General features: G+C 52.8%; 5 protein-coding genes across 5 annotated transcripts; 1 reads left to right on the top strand and 4 right to left on the bottom strand.

Moving 5' to 3' along the window:
* Positions 1-258: 258 nt before the first annotated feature.
* J4E78_001456 (uncharacterized protein) lies at positions 259-2,478 on the bottom strand (the record flags this gene model as incomplete). Its single annotated transcript, XM_049362115.1, has 3 exons — positions 259-1,645; positions 1,699-2,301; positions 2,348-2,478. The coding sequence occupies 3 exons, from the start codon at positions 2,476-2,478 to the stop codon at positions 259-261; spliced, it is 2,121 nt and encodes a 706-aa protein (XP_049227398.1).
* Positions 2,479-3,809: 1,331 nt separating this feature from the next.
* J4E78_001455 (uncharacterized protein) lies at positions 3,810-6,423 on the top strand (the record flags this gene model as incomplete). Its single annotated transcript, XM_049362114.1, has 4 exons — positions 3,810-3,935; positions 3,991-4,486; positions 4,536-5,298; positions 5,346-6,423. The coding sequence occupies 4 exons, from the start codon at positions 3,810-3,812 to the stop codon at positions 6,421-6,423; spliced, it is 2,463 nt and encodes an 820-aa protein (XP_049227397.1).
* Positions 6,424-7,189: 766 nt separating this feature from the next.
* J4E78_001454 (uncharacterized protein) lies at positions 7,190-9,220 on the bottom strand (the record flags this gene model as incomplete). Its single annotated transcript, XM_049362113.1, has 1 exon — positions 7,190-9,220. One exon carries the CDS (start codon positions 9,218-9,220, stop codon positions 7,190-7,192), a length of 2,031 nt encoding a protein of 676 aa, XP_049227396.1.
* A 4,152-nt stretch (positions 9,221-13,372) lies between these two features.
* On the bottom strand, positions 13,373-15,925 carry J4E78_001453 (uncharacterized protein; the record flags this gene model as incomplete). The annotated part of the gene is made up of 3 exons (XM_049362112.1): positions 13,373-15,442; positions 15,490-15,635; positions 15,688-15,925. The coding sequence occupies 3 exons, from the start codon at positions 15,923-15,925 to the stop codon at positions 13,373-13,375; spliced, it is 2,454 nt and encodes an 817-aa protein (XP_049227395.1).
* A 1,106-nt stretch (positions 15,926-17,031) lies between these two features.
* Positions 17,032-20,193, bottom strand: J4E78_001452 (uncharacterized protein; the record flags this gene model as incomplete). Its single annotated transcript, XM_049362111.1, has 4 exons — positions 17,032-18,363; positions 18,411-18,559; positions 19,079-19,618; positions 19,674-20,193. 4 exons carry the CDS (start codon positions 20,191-20,193, stop codon positions 17,032-17,034), a joined length of 2,541 nt encoding a protein of 846 aa, XP_049227394.1.
* Between the last annotated feature and the right edge of the window lie 269 nt (positions 20,194-20,462).

Here is a 20,462-nt window from a genome sequence, read left to right as displayed (position 1 = left end):
ACGAAGTTCCAGTTCACCCCTTGGCAGCAGATCCATCAAGTAGAAACGTCGGGCAAGTTGTACGCCATACATACTATTCGATCACAAACAAAGAGCTTGTTATGCTTTACGACTATGAAAGACACAACCACGGTGATCGATGAAGATGGCGACGCGCCAGTGGAAGATCGGGAATACAACAGCTGGGATGACTAGACGTTGCTTTATGTAGCTTGCGAAGCATCAAGCACTATATAGAGCTGTATACTATATGCGATTTCACCCCCAATTCCCTTGCGACGGATCCTGCGTCCACGAATTGCTATGTTGTTGCTGTAGAGACGGTACTTGGAAGTAGCTGTTTGGATCTTGTTGCTGTTGCTGCTGATCCTGTTGCACCCATCCATTGCTATCCTGCCCTGATATCGACGACGCACCAGGGCTATGACCTTGTCCCTGATGCGGCGCCGGGAGTCCTGGACCATAGACCATTGCTCTTCTCTTCTGACCGCCGGACAGTTGTGGCAACTCAGGTACCGGTTGCGGCGACGGTGTAGCCCATGTTTGCTGACCTGGGCTCGCATCGAAGGTCATACCGTGCGGTTGTGGACTATGACCAGATCCATCGTACGAAGTGCCGGTGTAAGACATTGAGCTCGCGAAAGGACTGGATTGTGGGAAGAGACTGGGTGGTGTTGTTGGGCCACCAGGGTACATCAGGTTTGGTGCTTGCGGCGACACAGACGGCATTGATAACCATTGCGGAGGATAATCAACGGGCGGTGGGAGTTGCTGTACTGGAGGTGAGGTGTGTGGTGACGTCTGCTGGCGTTGGTAGAGCTGTGCGGAGAGAGCAGCCGACTCTCGTTGGAAGCGATCGCGCCAGTGAGTAAAACCGAATCTCAACCCGAACTTAGAAAGTACAGATGTGTAGTCGTGGATAGCGTTGATCGCCCGGTTTGTAGGATCCAACGGCGAAGTCTGCCCCTCTGGCAGCAGTGGCGATGGGAAAGTTGGTGCACTGATCTGCGCGGGTGGTGCGAGCGGATCTTCCGATTCCGTTTGAGGGGCCAGTGGGGTTGGTGGTACTGGCGGTCTTGGGTCAAGAATCATTTCCATGTTGCGCGATAGAACATCAACAAACTGCCGGCCTGTCATATACGCACGCATAGCGTCGTAAAAGGTGACGGGAGGTTTGACCGTGTGTGACGGCTTGTCCAATACGGCCAAGAGGTTTGTAGCATACGCGATGCAATGTTCAAAGATCAGCCGTTGCGCATACTCGTGGATGTGGGGTATCCGTGGACTTGGTGAAAGAATGTAAACATAGCTGTAAAGAAGTTCGAGCTCGAAGAAGGACTTTACGGCGGGCAAAGTGCTCTGCGGCATATCCTGGAACCACTCTGACATCCTGTTATATTGCTTCCAGATGTATTGGTAGGGTTCTTGCCAAGGCTCGCGACCAGATTGAAAGAGATCCATGTACCACTCGGATTGTATCTCTCGTATCCTAAAGAGATCAACCGCGGTGTCGAAAGACTGTTGGAAGACCTGAGATGTAGGCGAGGCAAATTTTGGTGATACTGAGGCGTTGTAAAATGGAAAGCCGACGTGTGCAGCCTCGTCTGAGAATGAAAAGGCGCGAGTCTGGACGAGCGATGTTGATCTACCATGTGGTTAGCCCAGCAGAGATGGAGAGAGAATGAGGTGCGGCCTTACCTGTCTAGAGAGTATACGCACCAGTACACTCTTCTCCTGATCTCTAGCTTTGCTCTTGACATTGCAACATTCTTAGATGGATCTTGATGTATACCAAGATCGACCATCGCTCTGGAAGCTGCGCCCACTAGTGTCCAGCTATCGAAGTGATGCGGGTCCATAGTAGCATAGATGGTCCAGAGTATCAAAGCTTGAATGCTAGAAACGTAGCCCGGATGTAACACGTCTTCAGCGTTTTCTAACGCAGCATTCATGTGTCCGACGGCATCAGAGTAGTGGGTGTCACCTCTCGACTCGGACTGGGAAAGACATGCGATGGCCAACACCATGCGCACGCTCCACCGATCCCAAGGTTTTGCATTGTCACCTTGCTGGTAGACGGCATCCACGGAGGAGTATAGGGTAGCCTCCTCAAAGACTGGCCAAAGAGTGAAGATGTTGTTCAAGTAGTGCTGAATCAGTGGCGTTGCTGCATACTTTGGAGGTAGTGCTTTGATCAGGTCTGCGGGTAGTGGCTCTTTTGCACTCGCCGATCGGATCAGGCGGGCGTAAGACATTTCTGTTGTGAAGCCATAGAAGTCTCTCGCAGTGGCATTCACAGCACTTGGTGGGTTAGTGCAGCACATTAAGGTGGATATGGCGCACTCACAGAAGACCGAAATCTGACACCAGGTCATCAATCTCTGATGCTTCCTTCCGTCGTGCAGCTCTTTTGCTGATGGGTCTAGTTGCTTTTATGGTATCGGCAGACGCTCTACGCGGGGTCGAGTTTTCAGACATGTCTAGCATTAGAACGCCTGAAGACTTCCGCCTCGCCCGTGCTTCCTGGATCTTCTTCTCGAGCTTCTCGACTCTGGATTCCAATGTAGCAACATAGCTCCGTTCTTTTCCGCGCGCAAACTGATCGTTCGTGCTCGAGCACTCAGAGGCCCGATTAGACTTTTCACAGGCGGTGCATGCGGGCAGCTTTCCATCGCACTTGACTTTTGCGGCTCGACATCGCGAACAAGCAGCCACGGGTCTGCTCACCCGGAGCAGCGGCGTTTCCAGCACCATGTTCCTTCAATCTTAGGACAAGTAAGTATGCATCGCGTGGTCACCTGACGATGGGCGAATTACAGTGCGGAAGGGTTCAGACGAGAACTGGCATAAAAAAGGAAAGCGGAATCAAATGAGATGGCACTAGGCACGATGTATGAGTATCGCTGTAGACTACATGTTCAAAGGCGGTACGGAGATGGAAAGCCCTTGGCCTGACGATCGATATAGACGGGACGGCACTTACCAGCTCGGTGCAATGCACGTTGGGGGTCTAGCGCAACGATGCAAAGAATCAGGTCCGCGGACAGCCTTGCCAAAAAGGCGGTACAACACGCGATGTATTTGGTGGTTTGGCGCTCTCGTGGTGTTGAACAGCGGGTTGACGGGTGGCGTAGCGGGCTCGCGGTACCCTAGACTTCGTAATGCCGCGGCTCTGTGGCCGAATGGAGAAGCGGCGGACGGCGGTGTTGCCCCGCTGAGTCGGCCAGGGAGAAAGCGATGCTGAAAGGGACGGGTGTGACGCGGTTGCGAGCGACGGGATGAGGATAGACGTGTGCTTGGCCGAGCGTTCGAGGCCCAATTCCAGGAGGCAGCCTATCATGGGCCCGGTCGCGCTTGATGCCCACGCTGCACGTCTTTCTTCGGCTCCCAGAGTTTGGACAGAGGCCGGGCCTGTCACCATCAGCCTGCGCCGCACCAGCGACGGGGGCGTGTCATGCTTCGACTTCCTTTTGGCGCCGTCTGATTGGGGACGCTCGGTAATGCGCAGGCGTTTTTTGTGGCCCAGTCGACGTCGCGCTTCGTTCCTTCTTCCTGGTTAAAGATACACCCACCGGACGACACTCCGGTGGTATTGCTCGGCTGCTCCTCGACCCAGGCACCGCTACCGTATTCAGGAACTCGCTCCCACATCGCCATCTCGACGGCCTCACGGACTGAGGGCGCAGGACCAGACCTTGCCAGCGCGACAAACCTCCCGGGCATGGACGTGCGCGTCGATCTCCCCCACATCCCAGGCGCATCATAAGCCAGCTCCCTCGTCCTCCTCCGCCCGTGGTGAGAGACGAGCGATGGAAGTCGCGACTGCGACACACACCAAGACGGAAGGGGCCCCGCACCCGCCTGAGGAAGGCACCACCACCACCGGCCAGAGTCGCATCGCCCACACTCTGACAGCCTGCTGTCGTTGTCGGACGGTAAGCATCATCCCGGGCACGGCTGGCTACGTAATGTCCACTGACCAGAGCCCAGCGCAAGACGAGATGCGACCCCGGACTCCCTCGATGCGGGCCATGCGAGCGCACCAATTCCCACTGCGAATACTATGACCCCACCAAGGGACGCAAAATACCCCGGAACTATGTCGTGCACCTGCAGCAGAAGGTGCGCGACCTGGAGAAGCAGCTGGCTGATCTCGAACGGGACGACGTGGAGCCGGACCCTGAAGATGTGATGCGTGGGGCAGCCACGGTGCGTGTTCAGGACTCCGACGAGTCCAAATTCCTAGGGCCTTCCAGCGGTATCACCATCACCCGGCTGGTGATGCAGCTGGCGAAGCAGTTCACCGAGTCAAAGAGCATCTCTGAGATCGTGCCACATGCCGAGGCGAAGAACATCAAGGACACCTTCGCCCAGGAAGATCAGCGACCCACCTCCAAGATCTACCCGATGGTCAGCGATGTCGCGGCCGAAGAACTGCCCAACAGAGACCTCACCAACCTACTGGTAGAGCTCTTCTACTGCAAAGGCGCGTAAGGCTGTCTCCTTGCAACTCCGACATCAACTGACTTGACTAGTGCACCCCATGTACCCCATCTTCCACGAACCAACCTTCACCAAAGATGTTGATGAGGTCTACAACGGCTCCACGGATCCTTACCAGAACTACTGTCTGCGCATGGTCATCGCCATCAGCCTGCAGAAGATGGACACGCAGTATGCAGGTCTCGCCGACAGCTACTATCTCGCCGCCCTGAAACACTTCGAAGCCGCCATCAAGCCTATGAACCTCAAGACCCTGCAATGTTTTGGCCTAGTCGCAGGCTATTCGCTCCTGACACCAACGAGGACCGCAGTCTACTACATAATAGGTCTTGGCGTACGATTGTGTCAAGCCTTGGGCCTACACGAGGAGAAGACAATCAGCATGGGCTCTGGTGGACGTCAGGCAGACCCTCTCGAAGTCGACATGCGCCGCCGGTTGTTCTGGAGTATACTTACCATGGATTACGGCTTGTCGCATAGTCTTGGACGACCCGCACATTTCGCGACACGGCGGGAACACATCGATGTCAACTTCGGCGAGCTCGTCGACGATGTCTACATTACCAGGGAAGGCATCAAACCCGCACCACAAGCATCGCTCAAGAAGTGGATCGGCATACATTTCTACAAAATGCGTCTGCTTCAACTCGAGATACGCAAGATGCTGTACCAGAGGAAGAAGCCCGAACCAAAGGATGACCAACACCCTTGGTTCGCTCAGATGCAGACGAAGATAGAAGCTTGGAGAGACACAAGCCCTGAGATGGATGGTGGATCAGGGCTTAACAAGGTCTGGTGAGTATGTCTCTTTGCATGTAAAGTACCTCAACTAATCCGACTAGGTTCATCGGTCGATACAATACCATGGTCGTCTTCATGTACCGTCCTTCTCCACAAGTACCTCGCCCGTCCCTGGACGCCGCCATCCGCTGCTACGACGCTTGCCAGTACAACATCTACATGACTATGAAGCAGATCGAGACAAAGAGCGTCGACGTTACCTGGATCTTCACACAAGCTATCTTCATGTGCATCAACACTATGCTTTGGACATTGTCATACTCCGAGGTGCGGAGACGTCATAGCCGCGAAGAGGTCGAGGGTCACTTGAAAGTGGCTATGGAGTCGATCAGGCAGGCTTCCGAGCGATGGCCTGGTGTTGAGTCCGCCATTGGTCTTTACTACAACTTGATCCAAGCCTGCATGAGGATCTTCGACAAGGATGGCGACGTTCCCATCTCAGCCAGTTCACCTTCCGACACTGCATCCGTAGGTACAGGCAACATAGTAGATGGCATTAATCGGTCACGAACCACAAGTCCAGCAACGGCGTCTACCGCATCGGTTCGCACGCCTTCTGACAAGGTACCAGGACCTGGACCTTTCGGCTACTTACCGGAACACAACCAGCAACTCTTCAACCTTGGCAACGGCCTCTCGAATCCTCCCAACCCGTTCTCAAGCGCACCGACACAACAGGCTGGACTGCAGACGTCGCCTCAGCAGCCCCCATCATTGGCATACAACGAGCTGAGCCCGAAGACCACAATGGACAACAATATACCCTCCTACAGCTACGCACCTACAGGTCAATTCGCGCCGCTACCCACTACCTTTGCCGAGTTACCTACATGGAACCCAACGTTCACGATGCCGCCTCAAGACAACTACAACATGACAAATATGCAGATGGCTTCATCGCCTTTCTATAACGAGGCGTACGCAGCGAACCAAGGCTACGAAATGGCAGACTATCTCAACCCGGCCTGGAGTCAGGATGCCAGGGGTACTGGGCTCAATCAGCAACAACAGATGGAGCTGATGCACGACTTTGAAATGAATGAGGCCAAGAACATCGAGATGATGATTGAACAGAGTCACCAACTTTTCCGTCCACCGCAACTACAGCAAACCTACTGAGCGCGCAGTCAATGTGCGACCATCAAACCAGAGCATTAAACACACTAGGTCCTGGCTTATCTGCATTGGAGTACGAAGACACATACTACGCGATTCAGAGCGGACATCAACCCGGTCGGCTGTCATCTCGATGTCTGAAGATCTGACGCACCCTTTCTCGCATTGGAAGGATCATTTCCCGGCTTGGCATTCGCGTACGAAAGGTTCTCGCATGCCGATCTTGTCGATCTTACCAGCAGATTCGTCCGGTGGCAGCTGAATCAGATCAACTGCATGAGTAAGATTCTCTGGGGGCCAGAATCAAAATTTCACCCCAGGGATCCTGAGTCGCCCGGGGTGGTCCTTGCACTTCGGGCAACTTTGTGACGTCCAGCCTGTGCTAGAAGTCTAGAGTTCTCCATGGACGCCAGCGGTCGGCTCCGAACAGACCTTGGGAAGAATTAACGTATCGTGCTGGATACGCAAACTCAGCGAAGGCCAAGACCGGGATGGCTAGCTTGGACTATGTAAAGGAGATGTGATTATAAGCTGATAGCCGGAAGGCAGATGCGTGACATGCAGCCCAATAAGGAAGCGCTCCAAGCAACAAGACATCATGCGATATAGATATTCAGCTGGACTGAATAACCTTCACATACAATGTATAACAATCATGATCAATTCGTTCATCCTTCCGTTCTGACCCTTGCCTGTTCCCATATCGCACTCCCTGATACCACCCTTCCACGAGCCCTCTCTCCATCCCTCTTCCTGTCCCATCCCCAACCTACTCCCCCTCCTCAATCCCACCTAACCTCCCCACCTCCCTATCAACCCACCCCCCAACCCGCCCCACAACCTCCTCAATATTGACATCCACTTCCATCTCCTCCTCATCACTCTCATCCACGACCTCCTCCCACACATCTCTCATGACCTGGTACACCCAACACCCGCCCTTCATCACCGTGACATGTTCCCAATCGTTTACGATGGGCCGTGTGTCGTCTAGCTCTTCGATTAGGTCGATGAGACTGGTTAGCGGCTCGGATTGGTGATCTGAGAGGATGTTTTCGAGCGCGATGCGCGCGCCGCGGGTGAAGGGGGTGAGGTCGCGGGGGGTCAGTGGGGGGAATGGTGCGAAGGTTTGGGGTGCGAAAGTGGTTGTGCTTGGGGTTGTTGGAGAGGTAATAGATGGCGTGTCGGTTTTCGAGGGAGATGATGGAGATTTCGGGCGTGAAACAGGTGAATGAGCGATGAGCGGAGGCGAGGGATTGTTTGGTACTACGGCGGTGTCAGACCACGTGTCCGAGAAGACATTCTCTTCTGCGGGCATAGCGGTTTCTGCGGGAGGTGGCTCGAACAACTCAAAGGGTGAGGACATGGCACCTCTTCGCGGCCGTGTTGTAGTATTCCGCTTTGGCTGTGGAGCTACTGGAGCCTTTTCCCGCATCTTCTTGACTGACGGTGCTGGTGGTTTGGGCTTGTTTGCGTCTTGCTTGGCCTTGGAGAGGTTAGTAGGTTGCTTTCCTCGTGTGGTCATTCCGCTTCGCGTCTGCCGGGTCTCGCGCGTCGTACCGTTCCTTGAGATGGGTTCCGGGTTGGCCATTTCGACATCGACGGCGTCGTCTCGATCCGCTGTCTCTGCTTCCTTTCTGCCAAATACAAGCGTCTTAAGCTTGCTCGTAGTCTTGCCGGTAGCTTTGCGCGTCGCTCGCTTTGTCTCTTTGATACTCTTGGCAGGGGCCTCTTCCTTCATTTCCTCGCCCTCGTCATCTGAGTCTACAACTTCCGCACTCTTGTATGGTTTCGGTGGACGTCTGCGCTTGGGGTGGTGATTGGGTCCTGAGACGTGTACTGGGTTGGGCGCAGACGGTTTACGGGTCTTGAGTTTGACGATGAGACTTGGTGGATCGGTAGCAGTCGTGCTGTCGCTCGCCAAAGATGGTAGGTAGGCTGGCGGTTTGCTGGATGTGCTCTCGGCTTGCTGTTTGTTCATTGGTTTGGTTGGGCTAGATGATAAGAGCGGCGTACCTACCTCAGATAATCTGCTTCGAGTGCGAAGACGCGGAGATACCGCTAGGTTGTTTTGCGTTTTCCTGCTCTTGGCTGTCGGTGATGAGAGTGTCGGTGAAAGCGTAGCGCTCGTGTCTCCCAATTCAGAATTGAGACCGAAGAGATGGCGCTTAGGATTCTTCGCGTCGCTATTGGGCGTGCCGTGGGTCAGGCGCATTCTCTTTTGCCTGGCTTCCACCGCGATAGCAATTCTGGCGGCTTCGATGTCTTTCGTCTTCTTTCTGCCTCTCTTGAGCTTGCCTTTCCCTTTGGATGGCGTTCCGTAGTCTGACTCGGATTCGTAGAACTGTTCTTCCGCGCTATCTGGCTCATCAAAGTCTAATAGCTCTCTCGATTCTATGACTTCTTCCCTCTCATGTGACTGGGCGCGTGGCTGCTCGTTTTGGTTATCAGGTCGCTGGGAGGGTGTCGCATCTTTCACTAGAGACTCGTGCTCGGTAGTGCGTTCGCGTTCTGGGACTGACTCTGCATTGCGACGTGTGTTTTCGTGGTAAAGCGCTCCAATAGCATCGAGCACCCGCTGCAGAACGGAAACTACTGGAACTCCTGCTTTGATCGACTCCGGAACGTTTACGTCGATGGCAGTGTCGAAAGCGAGTCGGCCACGATGATGAATATCGGGTAGCAGCTCCAGTTGTGTCTCGAAGTTTTGTCTGCGCTTGTGAAGCTCCGCAAAGCTCTTAATGTCGTCAAGTGTCCCATTTTTGATCGCATCGTTGATTTCATCTTGAGTAGAACCCATAGCTTGTTCTCGTGCTGCAACGAAGAGGCGGGGTGGAACAGATGATAGGGATGGAAAGTGGGAAGCAGTGCGCGAACAGGAGTCGCAAACAGACCCTTTAGTCGTGATCCTTGCGCTAAATATTTCTTCAAGCTTGGGGGAGGGATTGATGATGTTGCGACACGGCAAGTTCAAAGACTACCTAGGTAAGTAAGTGGGAAGTGTGCTCGGGCCCCCTGTCCGGCTCCCGAGGTCGTCACGGCCAATCTACTACACGCAGCGCAGCTGCCGGTCTTATCAACACTCATAGTCGCGTGATCAAACGAAAATTATAGGTAGCAGTAAGTACATCGCTAAGATACAAGGTCGATGGTCTCTTCTCCGCGTCTCCGCTCGTATTGACCGTGATACTGATATTGTGATTTACCAGTGCCGTAGGCGTGCTGTGGCTTCTGGGTTGAGCAATGTTGTAATGTTGTATTTCGTAAAGGTCATTGGAACCCCCAGGCTCATCATCTGCGACAGGTTTCATGCCCAAGTACATACGGCTGAAGCAGACATTTTCTTGAAGGAAAGTCTACGTTCGTTGAGAGTCCCTGCTGCAGACTACTGGGCGTCTCAGTGAAAATGCTTTCCACGTTTTGCGACACCACAATCTAACTGAGTGAGCGTACAGTAGACTCACTGGATGCTTCCAGAATGCCATTGGGTTGCAGCATGACTATTACAGCAAACTTTGCCTTCTAAATTAATACATTAATAGCTCAATACTCACCATAGATCTTACTTAGTACGCACAACAGGCATAGACATCACTACCTAGGTAACCCAGCATTGCTCGTACGAAGATAGTGACTAGCAGAAGCAGATGAACAAGCAAGAAATGAACCGGAGGAGAGAGCCTCGCCTTGTCGAGATGACATACATGAGCCCAGAGTGGAGCAAACTGAGCGAAGTTTTAACACACCAGCAAGCCTTTCGTGCCGGCGTGGACTACGTATGCGACATCCTCGTTGGCCTAGTCGGACATCCCTTCTTATGCTATCCTCCTTCGTCGGTCAGGACCGTTTCCACCAGCATCAACGGATATAGATCACACGTCAAAAACTCCAGATCCACCGGAAGAGCTTCTTCGTTATCGTGCATTCAAGACTTCCATGCTGGTGCCGTGACGGCTTTGACAAACATGGATTTGAGAGCAGTAAACAATCGACTTGAACGGGAAGCGAAAGAAATCATCACGTGTCTGGAAATGTTGGTGCATCATGAGTTTGTACGTTTGATGGAGCTGGAGATATATGAAAGGCGGTCGGATCCGGACGCTATCCGAAGAATGGACGAGTTACGAACTGTCAGACGGATGGTGGGTACGATAAAGCTGGTGAGGTGAGTCTCAAGATTGAGAGCGATGGTGTCGGAAGTGAAGTACGGTTCAAATATTCAGGTATGTCGTCTTTTGGCATGCTGAAATCGAGGTCTGGTCATGTTCGTGATGTAGAGAAGAAAGAAGGAGCATTCGCATGTGGTGACGTAATGCCGATGAGCCGATTGGCCAGGGTCCAAAGCTAAGCCCAATCCAGGCTAAGCCTCCTTTTGCGTGCTGGAAGTCAACAGAACCCCATTCATTGTCGTCTGCTCTGTGCGCATTCCTTCCCTACATGTTTTCACCATCGCACGCTCGCTCGCCGAACTTCCTATCTGCACACACTGCCAAATGCACAACGGATTACCTAGGTGTCGTGTTTATAATCAGCATAATGTGGCAGCAAGGTCAAGGTGAAGTGACAAAGCGTGCATTTCACACAACACGACAAGGCACTCGAACTGTATATTATGAGTCCCACCGTCGACGCAAATTATTCTACGCCCCGTCGCTCAACTAAACATGTCTCAACTACCAGATGACCACCCAGCCACCGCCGTTGACGGATCTCAGAAACCCAAAAAGAAATCTAGAATTCCACGTCGAGACAATAACGCCACCCAGAACCATGCCTGGCAGCTACATAACACCAACAGCTTGGACAATCCATTTTTATACGCCACCACCCAATACACTATTCTTTCTAGTCTTGTCGAGCACCTTCGGCCCCAAGATGTTCTCCGGCTAGCTCAAACTTCACAGACGGTGTACTCAAACTTGGACTTCTCAAGCGCCGCTAGCCGTACCAATCTCCGTACAAAGGTACTGTGTCCCGGATTTGGCGTGCAACAACGCAAACTCACGCACAAGCCCGCTAGCGAGGGAGAATGGCACGTGCAAGCATCGTGTGGCAGCGAGATCAATGACCCAGACATGGAAAGCCGTCCATGTGTCACTTGTGGCATGAACACTTGCGATGAATGCAGGTTACATGTGACGTACCATTCCATGACTGAGGATAACGGACCACACGGATTAAGGTGGTGGGGAGGCCACATCATGACGAAAAACGCTCCCGTTCGCCTTCTCCCGCCTAACGATCCCATCTACCGGTACCCACCTGAAGACGATGAAGAACAGCCACCCTGGAGGCTACCGCCTGGCAAGGGTCGACCCCAGCACGACTGTGGCCGTCTCGGCTTACCATTTGACTCCAATCTAGTGGCCCAAGCCGAACCGATTGACAATCTACTTGATCAAAATCTTGGCGATACTCTATTCCTCAGAACCAAGGGTAGTTCACTTTGCTCTTCCGGTTTCAGGCCTGTCGCTGGACCGCTGTTTTCGGTTACTGCAGGTCGTCTTAAGCGACTCTGCACGACGTGCTCAGCCACGGAGGTCAAGCACCAGTGTACGTGCACACTTCGAAAGCGGTTTCTCGATCGATGGCTGTGTATTGAATGCTACCTGGAGAACGAAGCTAACCCTGGTGGTGCGGCAATGTTGGAGATGCTGGCGGGAGATGAACCAGGAGAATGTCCATGTGGGAGCTCATTCGATGCACAGGACCAACATTCGTGGCTTGTATGCGAGTGGTGCGATGGTCGGGTGACCGGGTCTAAGAAGGCCACTGAAGAAGAGGAAAGGGCGAAGGATTTCGTACCGAATGAGGAGGACGAAGACAAGGAGGGTGCCTGGCCGGAACAGCTTTCAGATGGGGACCGTCCCAATCTGGATGGCAATCTGATTGACCAAGCCATCGTGGCTGCTGGCTCTGTCGCGCCTCGTGGTCTGCATCGACACTTCGTCTGTCATGAGTGGCTTACCCGGAAGCAACATCTGCAGATGGAAGCATACAAAACGAAAATGGAAGAGGGCAAGGAGGTGGAATTCAGTTTCTATTGGTCCCGCCATTGGAGGTAGAGAAGCAGTAACGGGGAAGTTAGGGGTTCAGCTTACGATGTATATCGGAGCTGCTCTAATATCATACTATACACTAGCATCCACTCATAGTTCAATGAAAGTAGTCGAACAACAATGAGCGAGGCCATACGAGCAAAGGAAACCCTGTTTGTCACATACCCTTCTTTGTAGTCAAACTATTTCTACCATAGCAAGCGTCCATGGGCTGATCTAGATATTCATATACGTCATCAAAGTGTATCACCTATGTTGTGCACTGAACATAAGCTTCTTAACTAGGAGGCGAACTTGTGCTAGACATACAGATCCACACACATACACATACGATTCCATCTAATGTCTCAAAACACATTCTTCCCTTTGCTAGACAATGCCGCCCACACCCGTCGCCGCTACGCGGAACTCATGCTTGCCTACAAAAGGCAGATGGACAAGATTGAAGCAATGGCACCCTTTCCAACGCCGGACCTGGAAGCGGAATACAGCGTCAAGTATACCGATCTACAGATGAAATTGGCCATTGTAAAAGTACAGGACAACATTGAGAAGGACGTGATGAAAAATGCTTTGGGGAACATGACGCGGGATGAGATCATGACTTGGGTCTTGAGAAGTGAAGCTTATGGTAGCGAGAGTAGGTATCCGACAGGTGCGATATAGCTCATGATGCGGGTAGTGGAGGTGCAGTCGTCTGTGAAAGCTGTGGTAGTGAGGAGATGTATTATTGATACGAACACTCTGTGCTTCTAAATACTAGCCATTCTTGAGCGCCGATGATGCAAATGCTGATGCTACGCCAGACCGAGACACCAATTACGCTAATACGCCCGACATGCAAAATGCCATTACCCGAGATGGGTCAAAAGAAAAAACGACGACGCAGACATCTATGCTTCTTCTTGGGCCGCTGGCATCTCTGACCATGCAGTCGATGTACAACTCGTGCGCGCCTCGTGTTCATCAGCCTTCCTCGCATCGCGAACCGCAGCGTCAACAGCGTCGTGAAGATCAAGATGGAAGAACGGCCTATCAACCCCGTAAATCGGGTAAAACTTCTGCTTCTCACTCGTGGAAGACAACTGCACCTCAAGTGCATTTGTTTCTGTGGAGTCCTTGCCCTGCTCTTCGTCCCTGGTTCCCATATTCCTTCGTGCAGCTTCTACTTCTTTTTCCTCTTCGCATGTCGCGCCCGCGAGACTTGCCGACACGGTGTAGGCTGGACACCAGGTTCCTGTGTATTCTGCAGTTACGACAGCAGGAAATCCGAAACCTGCAAAGGCTAGCGCTTTGCGTGTCCACCGGTTGTGAACACCAGCAAAGTGCCATTCGACCAAACCGGGCGCTGCATGGCGATCAAGCGTCTCGCGTAAGCTCTTCAATCCGTCGATGCTGGTAATGTCGAGAATATTGACGGTGGAGAAGTCAAGAACAACGGCTCGCAAGACGGGCAGACATGACGACTCTTCGATGAGCTTCTCCGTGGGTGGCGCGTCGCACCATAAACGATCGCATGCGCGGATACCGTCATCCGCTTGAGTCCGGCGGGTGTTTGAGGTAATGTAAGAGTTAAGGTAGTCAACATGATAAGCTTGGTTGATGTAGTTGAAGTTCTCGCTGAAGCGATAGATGAAGACGCCGGGGTATGCTGGCTCTACGGTGATGTTCGGGTTGTGGTTGTCTGTGACGTCGTAGGGCATATACACTTGCCGAGCTTCCTGCATAGCTACAGCACGATGCGTCTGTTCTCCGTTTGGTTGTGAAGACAGCGACGCACTTGATGTCGACACGGACTGATCGCAGGGGCGGTCGTCGCGCACGATGCGCGTCACCTCAACAGCACCTCGGAACTTGCCTGGGCTTTTTGCCATGCGGACGAGCAGCATTGCAAAGGAGAGGCCAACAGTAATGTAGATCGCCGTCTCGAGGTCGGTGAAGAATGCGATGACAACACCACAAACCCAGATAAATAGCTCGAACGGCGACAGCTGGTAGTACTTGTGCAAGTCCTTTGGTCCTTTGATCAAATCGACGGTGGAGTGTATGATCAGACCAGCAAGCGCTGCGTTCGGGATGTAGTAAAAGACAGCTGTGAGCGCATACAATGCCAACACTAGGACCACTGCGCTGAAGACGCCGGATAACGGAGTGCGCACTGCAGCTTTGGAGAGAACAGCAGAAGCGCCGAAAGAGCCTGTACACACATAACCACCCACAAAAGGACTCAGTATGTTGGCAGCGCCTTGTGCGATCATCTCCTGTGAAGGGATGACGGTATAGTTGTGTTTGCGTCCGAAGTTCTTGGCGATGGCGATGTGTTCGACGATGAGGATGATGATGATCGCCGGGAGTTCCGTAGCCACCAAGCCGAAGAGCTTTCCGTCCATCTTTGGTACACCTGCATGGCTGAAACCCTTCTCAATATGACCTACGATCCGGAACTTCTCTTCGCCTGCAGGTGTCGTCCTATGTACCAGCCAGCTGATAAGGGTGTACAACAAGATAGTGAATGTAAGACGCAGCGAGGAGATCATAGACCACATCTTCTTCTTCCGAGGTTGTCGCACCTCCATCTTAGCGCATAGGTTCTTGATCAAGTATAGGAGGACGATGGATGTGATACCAATCGCCGCATCCAGTCTTGCCGTGGGTAAGCCCTTCAAGAAGTTGACGTACACCTTGTACGGAGACTCACGTGTGTTGATCCCTGTAATGCCCATCAAAGTCGGCAGCTGTGTCGAGATGATAGTAATACTGGCCGAGGTGACGAATGCTGAGATGGGAATGTACGGGATGAACTCGATGATGAAGCCGAGACGAAGGATACCGAAGACGAGAATAATGGCGCCAGCAAGGAAGCTTAGCGCATGTGCAATCTCCTGAGGTTGATACACCCCTGGGTGTTCCGCTTCAACTTTGCTGACGGCGCTTCCAATCAGTAATGACCCAACTGCTGTCGTCTATTCTTGGATTAGCTGATTACGGTATAGTGAAATGAATAGCTTACACCGATGACGATATCTCTAGATGTACCAAAGATCCAATATAAACACGCGCCTGTAAACGTAGTGTAAAGACCAAAGGCGGGTGACAGCCGCGCAAGCGAAGCATATGCCATGGCTTGTGGAACGACGACGAGACCGACCGTGATACCTTCATTTTCTTTAGCAATAGCCAGCAAGGGGTCCAGGTGTTTTGTAAATACCAGCGATAGCATCTCCAGCCAGCCAATGTAAGTTATACCGCCTTAGCCACCGTGCGCTCGGAAACAGTTCGCGTACATACTCTGCGGCGCCATGTGAGGTGGGAACGAATTCGCGGAACCATTCTGCTACCGATGGATCCTCTTCGATGTACGTCTCGCCAACTGTTTCGTGCGCTATGTCTTTAAGGGAAGTCCTCTGCGCGCTGCGGTCTTCTGAAAAGGTGGGTAGATATTTCATTATTCTGCTGTTGACGTCCGTAATTATGTGTGCGGATGCAACCAGGCTACCGGAGAAGAACTGCGACCTTAAATTGGTAGGCGCATGTACGCCGAGTCAAAGTGATGTAACAAGAATAAGGGTTGTGGCAGTTGCGTCCGGTCAAACTTGGTACGCCAATCTGGGAGGTCGTGGATATAATACAATGACAAAGTTGTTTGCAAAGAGAAAAGAGGAAATCACCAGGTTATGAGTAGACGGACCGAGCGCCTCTGTAGGAATCGGGACGTGTTATCCATTGAATTGACGCACAGTCATGCGCTGTGCTTGGAGCATTTCACCGATGGTCCGAAAGTTCTCTTCGGGCGAGAGGTCTTGGCAGAAGTCGCGCCGATAAGATACTGCAACTCACCGCTGTCACTGCCATCTCGAAACGCGATACGCGTCTGAAACGCCATGATTCGGTCATTTCGAAAGTATTGGGTCCCTCTCGAAGTGTCTTGACGTCTTTATACGTTCATTACGCGTGGTGAATATATCCAGTCGCGACGCGTGCAAATCGGTACCTCGCCGGCAGGTCTGGCGAGATCCGCGGATTCACGAACACATCTTGGCAGAACGGAAGTCGGTGTGGCAAAGCCGCAATTGGACGATGTTGGGACGTGAGGAGGTGCAGGTGATGATGGGGATGCGGCGACGAAGCGATCAGGAACAGTGTTCTGGTCCATGTGTCAGTGCCAAGCTTCACGCCACGACACTACGGCAAGCTTCAGGGGTCCACTTCGAGCAAGTGGTCGTGCGCGCTGCGGGGAGGAACCAACAGTTTCGTCACCTGGTCATCTGGGTGTTCGACTGACAGACTACATGAAGCTATCGCTGGCTCAACTCTTGGTGTATCGACTGGAATACTTTCTTTGATTTGGTGCTATGTGTGTAGATAGGCTAGAGACTTCTCCGGAGGAAGAGCGGTCACGGGGAATTCATACAATTTGACGCAACAAGCAAATGTACATCGCATACGGCGATCATCTTGGTATGTATCTTGCCGAACGGGACTAAGTTCACGCATTCACCGGTGGTGCCCTGCGTGATTCTACCAGGACAAGCGTGCAGTAGACTCAGGACTCTTAGTCCAATCCCCATGGATCTTCGAAGCCAGCAGCTGACTCGACGTCTTCCAGATCTGGTAGATCATCGTCAATGTCATCGTGACCATCTTCGTCCTCGTCCTCGTACTCGTCTCCTGATTCGTCCCCGGCGTGAGCATGCATGGAGTCCTTCTCGTCGCAGATACAGCAAGTACATTCAACGTGCTCACCCTGGATTCTCTTCCACTGGCGGATCATAGCTCGTCCCAAACGTTCTCCGCGGATGCACTCGCCGTTCACGTACACCGAAAGAGACCCGTCGCGGTTCTCAGTGTAGCCAAACTCGTCCAGAGGCAGACCCGCAAAGTCAGCCGCCGAATGGTCCTCCTCGTCATCTCCGTTCTCGAGTTCCTCTTCTTCTTCGCTGTTGTCTTCGGCATTCTCACTGGTGACGTCATCCTCAGTGCCCTGCTCGAGCTCTGCGATCTCGCCTTTGCACCAGTTGCACATGACTTTTGGCATGATATCTGGTGTGAACTCCGTTCCGCAGCCACACACATGTATGTGGCCTTGTCCGACCTCGTTTGCCTTCACGACATGACGGCGGAGCTGTTCATCAACATTTACTTCCTCGATATAGCAGTGCATACACAACCATCGGTCTAGGAAGCGCTTCCGTAGGGTGCAGGAACAAGGCGCCACACCTTGATTCTGGCGTTCCAGGTAACAGGAAGGACATGCGAGGTCTTTGCGCTTGTTGACAGTCAGGCTGAGGAACGAAACGATGTTATTGCCAGAGTAGGGGAATTGTGTACGCCCACGGGGACTGATGAACTGGTGGGTACCCAAATTCAGATCGAGAATCGGCTCAATCGGCTCGGGATCGCCTAGAGCACCGATCGCTAGGGGAATGTGCACGCGGCCCTGGTCATGGCGAGGTAGCATCTCCTTGACAGGTAGATGCCAGGCGCTGCCATCGGAGTTCTTAGGTGGACATACTGCAACAGCCATGGGGTTGAGGAAGTAGTAGCCTGCCCACCATCGACGCTGATCGAGCCCAGAATCGTCTGTCATGAAGTTGTAGAAAACATGGATGCGGCACTCGTCGCAAGTGTTGACACCACATCCCACACACGGGTGTGACTCTGTTCCAAATCCACCTTTCGAGCAAACCATCACAGGATGGAATGTCTTCGCTGGACAGGGGCAATGAGTAGACATTCTGACGAACGAACCGAATCCGGAGCACAGCGTCTTGGAAAGAAGATTGGCTTTTGCGCTCGCATCGTCCATGCGAATGTGGCCATGAACAGTTTGGCAGAGCTGAGTAAGAGTGACGAGCCTTTCCGGTACCAGGAGCGAGACTAGGGCCTGCAGATCGGAATTAGTAAGGCGCATAGAGCAAGAGGCTCACAGACGTATGCCTTACCTCTTGTATTGGGTACAATGCCAGAGCGACCGCGAGAGGATTGGTGATATTTGACACCGCCGGCGGTAGCGTCCAGGCGCGCTGCGCTGTCTGCTGCACTGACGACATCGCACAAAGCCTTCTTGAATGCTTTCAGGACTGCGGAGAGTGTTGAAGCAGTCGCAATCGCAGTAGAGCACGCCTGCACTCTGTGCCTCGTCGAAAGGATCGTTCAGGTACGTCTGTTCGATTGGCGTTTGGGGTTACTTCCGCATTGCAGGGCCGCGAAAGAGGAAGACGGGAGTGAGTGCAAAATTGCATCAAGTAGGTACCCGAGTGACGTCGTCGCGGAGTAAGAGCAGGAGAGCTGCGTGGCCCAAGTAGGCAGTCGCACATGGCACGTGCGCCAGTAGCAAACAAACACAATATCCACCCCCAAGTGAGATTAACAGCTACGGTGTCATGCCAACCTGGGGAAAATACTGAGCAGATCTGCAGGCTGATGCAAAGTAGGAGACCTAACGTTGATGTAGGCTCCGGGCCTGTCCAATCTTTTTCCATGTATGAGTTGCCACGTTCAATTCGTTGTTCAGCAACCGAGCCTCTCCAAGTGAGACCTCATATGAGTTGAACCTGTCTCACCTAGAACTGCATTGGCAACTTACTCCTATCACACACTTCCGACATTTCCCACGATCCCTTTAAGGAGCTCAGGGACCATGACCGCGGCATCACCTTTGAACATCCAGTCGCCCGCCCAAACGCATCCAGGCTCGTCATGATACTCTTCCATATTGAAATATGCGACCCTCGCACCAGCATTCCGAGCCTTGGGTATATACATCGCCGCCGGAAGGACGACGCCACTCGTACCGATTACCAGCAACAGGTCGAAAGGCGCAGAGGTGATGAAGGTGTGTATAGTCTCGGTGAGGTTGCTCGATAGGCTTTCACCGAAGAGCACGACGCTCGGTCGCATGAGGCTGTCGCACCGTGGGCAATGAGGGAGCTGGGTATGATCGAGAGAAGGCAGAGGGACGGACGCGTCGCTGATGTCAGATGTGATCGTGAGCGCCTCGGTGGCAGGGTAGGAGACGGGCGTATTGTAGTCGCAATGGTCGATAGAGTCTGAAGCGTATTTGCTGCATTTCATCTCGAACAGGGTGCCGTGTACTTGCGCAATCTGCTCGTTGGGTATGCCGGCTCGTTGACACAGGCCTAGGTTGTGTTAGTCGACATTCTTCCAGGCCGTAGCCTTGAAAGGTCTGCTTACCATCAATGTTTTGATTGATTGCGAAGAACCCACTCTTCTCCTTTGCGAGCCTCGCAAGCGCGATATGGCCCCGGTTCGGGTTTGCCTCTTGTGCACGCTTCATCCGATCGCTGAAGAACCACCATACCTTCACCGGGTCTTGCACCAGAGCCTCGACATTCGAAAGCTCCTGAGGTTCTATACCTCTCCATCTTCTATCATCGCCGCGAAATGTCGAAAGCCCCGAAGCAACCGACAAACCAGCACCCACGAGGGCTAGAACGCGTTTCGATGATCGCAGGTACTGTGTGAAGGTTGTGAACTCGTCCATGTCGATGTCAAGCGCCGGATCGGGGGTGGAAGTCCCGCGGAACTTGCGCGTCTCTTGCTTCGCTCGAAGTGCTGATGTCGCCTTCGATTTGGTAGGAGATGATGAAGTCTGGGGCTTTCGAGGCGGGTCGGGGTTGATCTCTCCGAGCGCAGTCGCCATTTCCTTGGTATGGAAACTACTCTCCGCTGTGGAAGATGCGTCGCTCGTCATGGTGTTGGGTATGCCGTCGATGCATAGTGAAGCCTTTGAGCAACGCACCTAGGTATACTGAGTGGACGCCTTACATTGTTTGAGATGACTCATATGAGCTTGATGTATCCGCGCACATCGCATTAATCAAATTGCAATGACTCTGATCTCTACCTTAAAATCGTTGGGTACATTGCAACGCTAATCTGCCGGAGGCGTTTGAGGTGGTAACCTTGGAACGCATCGATGCATAACCATGGTAACAGTAGTGAGTGCGCGATGTATGTTTG

The sequence above is a fragment of the Alternaria triticimaculans genome (assembly GCF_023758025.1).
Source record: "Alternaria triticimaculans strain BMP 0046 chromosome Unknown scaffold_1, whole genome shotgun sequence".
NCBI lineage: Eukaryota > Fungi > Ascomycota > Dothideomycetes > Pleosporales > Pleosporaceae > Alternaria > Alternaria triticimaculans.
The sequence above is the reverse complement of the archived record's forward strand: the minus strand, read 5'-3'. Positions and strand labels throughout refer to the sequence as shown.